Raw genomic sequence first — 6,065 nt, forward strand, 5'->3', positions numbered from 1 at the left:
ACCCAGTACTGGGCATTTGAATACCTTGTGAAACATATGAAGGCGTCAGCCAACCGCTTTCAACCACCTCGGGTCATGTACCGCTTATGTGCCGGAGGTGTGTTTACATCACCACGGGAACTATGTTCACATCACCACGGGAACTATGTTCACATCACCACGGGAACTGTGTTCCCGGAGGAGGTGTGTTTACATCACCACGGGAACTATGTTGCCGGAGGAGGTGTGTTTACATCACCACGGGAACTATGTTGCCGGAGGAGGTGTGTTTACATCACCACGGGAACTATGTTGCCGGAGGAGGTGTGTTTACATCACCACGGGAACTATGTTGCCGGAGGAGGTGTGTTTACATCACCACGGGAACTATGTTCCCGGAGGAGGTGTGTTTACATCACCACGGGAACTATGTTCCCGGAGGAGGTGTGTTTACATCACCACGGGAACTATGTTCCCGGAGGAGGTGTGTTTACATCACCACGGGAACTATGTTCCCGGAGGAGGTGTGTTTACATCACCACGGGAACTATGTTCCCGGAGGAGGTGTGTTTACATCACCACGGGAACTATGTTCCCGGAGGAGGTGTGTTTACATCACCACGGGAACTATGTTCCCGGAGGAGGTGTGTTTACATCACCATGGGAACTAAGTTCCCGGAGGTGTAGCTCTGTAGATGTTGATGTTTGCATTCCAGAACATATTTATTTCAGTCCTGCTAGGCTTCACGTCTCAGGAGATTTACATTTGATTAGACCAGAACTTACATTTCTAAAAAGAGATTGGATGTGAATCATGGTCAATACTACTGGAGAGTTCAGTGTAGTTTAAACAGATTGAAGATGCAGCTGACTTTCTACCATGTGGTGTAGTCCAGGAATCCTGGCCCATCATGGAGCACTTCATTTAAATTAGAACTATTTGCGGAGTGCATATCAGACCTGGGTTCAAGCACTATTTGAGATCTTTCAACACAAACGTATAGCGTATCCCCTAGCCTGGCTGGAGTGGGATTTATAGCTTGGGGACTATTCAATTAGTCTGTTAACCCAGACAAGCTCAATGAAGCCCAGATAAAGTGGTTGAAATTACTTTGAATAGTATTTGAACCCAGGTCTGTTGCAGGCTGAAAAAGAGACTCAGTGCTGCAGACACACATACCCTGAGGAGAGGAGCCTGGAGCCGTCTCTAGTCTAGTGGCTGTGGCCCCACAGGTCCATATATGGTTCAGAGGTATTTTTGTGGCAGTAGTCCCGGGTTTGAGTGCCTCTGTGCCGGTTTTCTACCGCAAGTGTCCTGCCAACAGCAGATAGCCAGCCAGACAACCAGCCTACTACTACGTTAGATACAAACCAACCTGTCATTATAAGTGGGACACACACACACACACACACACACACACACACACACACACACACACTGATGCACACATCATTCTCAGTGACAGGCAGGTGGAATGCTTTGTTTGAAGATATTGCTGGACTCCTCTGTTTAATTATTAGACATTTACACACAAACACAACTATACGGGGGGTGAAAAACACATCTGAGTTATTTATATGTGACGTTTAGAACAACACACGTCCCTCAACATGACCTTTCACGAGAGGTCACAGAATCTTATCACGAAACAAGTATTTGGTTATGGGGTCATTAGCTGGTGGAAGAGCCAGCCAGGCCAATTTAGAATGTTGTCTCGACTGTGACATCACTGTGACATCATTGTGACATTGACAGCAAGGGTTTCTATTAGCCGGTAATAAGCGGTTTTTGGACGAAAAAAAATTGTATATATATATATATATTTAAATAAACTAAATTGGTGCCGGCCAATTGTCTGGGAGGAGAAGAAAACATCCCATTGCAAAATAATCCTTTAAGTCTATTCGTTGATAGAAAAACATTTGACTGGTTGTGATTATTGGTCTATAGGTTAATTTGCATAATTTTGTGGAATTAAATTGGGGCGTGTGTACAGTATTCGTTATCTATCTTATTTATCACACCATACAGATAGAAATCTGTCAGACATCGCAAGAGCTGCTTCAGTATCTTAAACAGAAAATGCACAGTCAGTCTTCCTCAGTGCAGTATGCATTCATAACATATACAGTATCTCAAACAGAAAATACCCAGTCAACAGAAGTCTTCCTCAGTATGCATTCATAACATATAGTATCTCAAACAGAAAATACCCAGTCAACAGAAGTCTTCCTCAGTGCAGTATGCATTCATAACATATACAGTATCTCAAACAGAAAATGCACAGTCAACAGAAGTCTTCCTCAGTGCAGTATGCATTCATAACATATACAGTATCTCAAACAGAAAATGCCCAGTCAACAGAAGTCTTCCTCAGTATACATTCATAACATACAGTATCTCAAACAGAAAATACCCAGTCAACAGAAGTCTTCCTCAGTATACATTCATAACATACAGTATCTCAAACAGAAAATACCCAGTCAACAGAAGTCTTCCTCAGTATACATTCATAACATACAGTATCTCAAACAGAAAATACCCAGTCAACAGAAGTCTTCCTCAGTATACATTCATAACATACAGTATCTCAAACAGAAAATACCCAGTCAACAGAAAGTCTTCAAACAGAAAATACCCAGTGTCTTCCTCAGTATACATTCATAACATACAGTATCTCAAACAGAAAATACCCAGTCAACAGAAGTCTTCCTCAGTATACATTCATAACATACAGTATCTCAAACAGAAAATACCCAGTCAACAGAAGTCTTCCTCAGTATACATTCATAACATACAGTATCTCAAACAGAAAATACCCAGTCAACAGAAGTCTTCCTCAGTATACATTCATAACATACAGTATCTCAAACAGAAAATACCCAGTCAACAGAAGTCTTCCTCAGTATACATTCATAACATACAGTATCTCAAACAGAAAATACCCAGTCAACAGAAAGTCTTCAGTATCTCAAACAGAAGTATACATTCATAACATACAGTATCTCAAACAGAAAATACCCAGTCAACAGAAGTCTTCCTCAGTATACATTCATAACATACAGTATCTCAAACAGAAAATACCCAGTCAACAGAAGTCTATACATTCATAACCTCAGTATAGCATTCAGTATCATTAACATACAGTATCTCAAACAGAAAATACCCAGTCAACAGAAGTCTTCCTCAGTATACATTCATAACATACAGTATCTCAAACAGAAAATACCCAGTCAACAGAAGTCTTCCTCAGTATACATTCATAACATACAGTATCTCAAACAGAAAATACCCAGTCAACAGAAGTCTTCCTCAGTATGCATTCATAACATACAGTATCTCAAACAGAAAATACCCAGTCAACAGAAGTCTTCCTCAGTATACATTCATAACATCTACTTCATTGTTTTGAAACCGGAGTGTTTGATAACACATTATGAGGCTTGTCTTACCTTGGTTCAGAGTAGCCTAGTCAACGTCTGTGGAGGCCATTCTTATACATCAACTTTCATTGTCCAGTAGCCTAGTCAACATCTGTGGAGGCCATTCTTATACATCAACTTTCACCTTTATAGTGACGTTTGACCAATGCGTTCTAAATAGCACCCTATTCCCTTTATAGTGCACTACGTTTGACCAGAGCCCATGCGTTCTAAATAGCACCCTATTCCCTTTATAGTGCACTACGTTTGACCAGGACCAGGCCACTCTATAATGAATAGTGTGCCATTTGGGACACAGACATATGACAAGTCTTTGAGGTTGTCCTTACCTCCTGGTCGTACGTAGGTGTATTCCATCTCTGTCTCTGTGATGAGCATCCCCTTGGCTGGCCCAACCTCCGGCTCCTCTTCAAGACGCTCATGTTTGGGTTTACGCTGGAACAACCTGCCCAACATAGTCCCTCGGAGACGATAGTCTAGTAGTGGTGTGGTGGAGCTGCTACTAGGGGACAACGTTTAGACCACGTTTCCTCTGGTACTGCTGAGATACCAGTCTCCTGTCTGTCCTCTGGTACTGCTGAGGTACCAGTCTCCTGTCTGTCCTCTGGTACTGCTGAGATACTAGTCTCCTGTCTGTCCTCTGGTACTGCTGAGGTACCAGTCTCCTGTCTGTCCTCTGGTACTGCTGAGGTACCAGTCTCCTGTCTGTCCTCTGGTACTGCTGAGGTACCAGTCTCCTGTCTGTCCTCTGGTACTGCTGAGGTACCAGTCTCCTGTCTGACCTCTGGTACTGCTGAGGTACCAGTCTCCTGTCTGACCTCTGGTACTGCTGAGGTACCAGTCTCCTGTCTGTCCTCTGGTACTGCTGAGGTACCAGTCTCCTGTCTGTCCTCTTCCTTTAACTCACCCTTTTGTTCTATGATGAAATAATGAACCAATAGAACCCTTTCTCTGGTTTCCAATACTGAGGTACCTGACCTGTCTCTCCTCCTCCTGTCCCCGTCTGTCCTCTAACAGTACTGTCTTCTCAGAGAGACTGTCTGGTGTGAGGCTGGGTAATGTCTCAGTCCTTCCCAGAGAGAGTAGTATATGAGTCTAACCAGAGTAGTCCCCTGTAGCTACTAAGCTAAGTGGTCTCTCCTCAGCTCCTCCAGAGATCTCTCTCCTCGCTGCCCTCGCTGGTTCTTAAATTTCCCAGGGCTTGGAGTGTCTGTCTGGTCCTTTTTCCAGGCGGTGACCTTTAGCGTGGCTCTCCACAGCCCCAGGCAGGCAGGGCAGTGCAGGGTACCCAGCTCAGGGGGCAGACAGGATGGCAGCAGGCAGGCAGGGCAGTGCAGGGCACAGCTCAGGGGGCAGACAGGCAGGCAGGGCAGTGCAGGGCACAGCTCAGAGGGCAGACAGGATGGCAGCAGGCAGGCAGATGGACACAGCTCAGAGGGCAGACAGGATGGCAGCAGGCAGGCAGATGGACACAGTAGCAGCTCCAACCTTAAGATCCAGCTACTCAGACCCGCTGTCCTCACTGACTCAGTTACTCTCTCACTGTAGTCTGTCTCTCTGTCAGTCAGGAGTCAACATGCTCTAGTCTACTGGCTGGCCTTCAGTCCCTCAGTCTCCGCCCTGTCGCCCCACCTCACTCTTCCCTCCTTTCTCTCTCCTTTCTTATCTCGCCCCCTGTCCTCTTTTCTTTGGCCGACCGGCGTGCCAGAGCGTTATCTTCCTACGCAGCCTATTTGAGGCTGTGTGAGTTCCCACTGTGATGGTGACAGGAGAAGTGTTCCTGGTCTGCCTGTCAACGGGGCTCCGGTCTCAGTCACGCTGAGTAGAGTAGTGGCCTGGCTTCCAACTCCCACTGCTGCAGAGTCTCAATAACCCCTCTACCCCACCACCTAATGAATGGGGCCCCAGCCTGCCCTTCACCCTGGGTAACTACCACAGAGACATGTTGTGCTTTCTCATAGCACGTATCTGTCTGTAATATTGACGTTGGCTCCACTGACTAGTTATTAGACTAAGAAGGTAATGAGGTCATGGTGACAGAACCCAGAACCTCCACTTCATCCATAAACGATGCCATGAATCATGAACTAAACATCACGAGGAGATTAACACAGGACTTTTTTCTTAAATGTATTTTATCTTTGATTTCATCCATGATGAGTCCACTCGGTAAAAGTCATCACAGTTTCCAAGAAGTTAACGTGGTCTGGCATGAGTCATGCCTGATAAAGATGGTGCATTTTAATATAATGGCTGTAGGTAATCCCACTGTGTTTCAATAGTGGAATATGTTGTGCTCTGCTGAACACAGCCCAGCCACCTCCTCCTGGAACCTAGTGGTATGTCTTCCGTTCTGGGGATGTGAGGAATCATCCTGGATGAGCGCTGTCCCAGTAGGAGAAAGGGTTTACATGTAACACCTTCTCCACCGTGGGGGGTTTATATGTAACACCTTCTCCACCGTGGGGGGTTTATATGTAACACCTTCTCCACCGTGGGGGGTTTATATGTAGCACCTTCTCCACCGTGGGGGGTTTATATGTAGCACCTTCTCCACTGTGGGGGGTTTATATGTAGCACCTTCTCCACCGTGGGGGGTTTATATGTAGCACCTTCTCCACTGTGGGGGTTTATATGTAGCA

At 45.4% G+C, this 6,065-nt stretch overlaps 2 protein-coding genes and 1 long non-coding RNA gene across 8 annotated transcripts in view; 2 read left to right on the forward strand and 1 right to left on the reverse strand.

The window, feature by feature from the left end:
* LOC127928924 (voltage-dependent L-type calcium channel subunit alpha-1C-like) overlaps window positions 1-4,158 on the reverse strand; it is a 202,746-nt gene extending 198,588 nt beyond the window's left edge. Inside the window, exon 1 of the mRNA XM_052516512.1 lies at window positions 3,753-4,158. Coding sequence (XP_052372472.1) covers window positions 3,753-3,879 — 127 coding nt within the window. The 5' untranslated portion in view covers window positions 3,880-4,158. The remainder of the gene's footprint in view (window positions 1-3,752) is intronic.
* The window catches only part of dcp1b (decapping mRNA 1B), a 35,561-nt gene that overhangs the window by 9,637 nt on the left and 19,859 nt on the right, over window positions 1-6,065 (forward strand). The gene's annotated exons all lie outside the window — the stretch shown is intronic.
* LOC127928926 (uncharacterized) lies at window positions 166-3,540 on the forward strand. 4 transcript variants are annotated; one of them, XR_008132885.1, is made up of 4 exons: window positions 181-303; window positions 384-2,599; window positions 2,688-2,939; window positions 3,161-3,540. It is a non-coding gene; the product is annotated as an uncharacterized LOC127928926 (long non-coding RNA). The 4 variants fall into 4 exon arrangements; XR_008132884.1 differs by having other exon boundaries at window positions 166-2,599; XR_008132887.1 differs by having other exon boundaries at window positions 166-2,599; window positions 3,224-3,540.

The sequence above is a fragment of the Oncorhynchus keta genome, unplaced genomic scaffold (genome assembly GCF_023373465.1).
Source record: "Oncorhynchus keta strain PuntledgeMale-10-30-2019 unplaced genomic scaffold, Oket_V2 Un_scaffold_5034_pilon_pilon, whole genome shotgun sequence".
Lineage (NCBI taxonomy): Eukaryota > Metazoa > Chordata > Actinopteri > Salmoniformes > Salmonidae > Oncorhynchus > Oncorhynchus keta.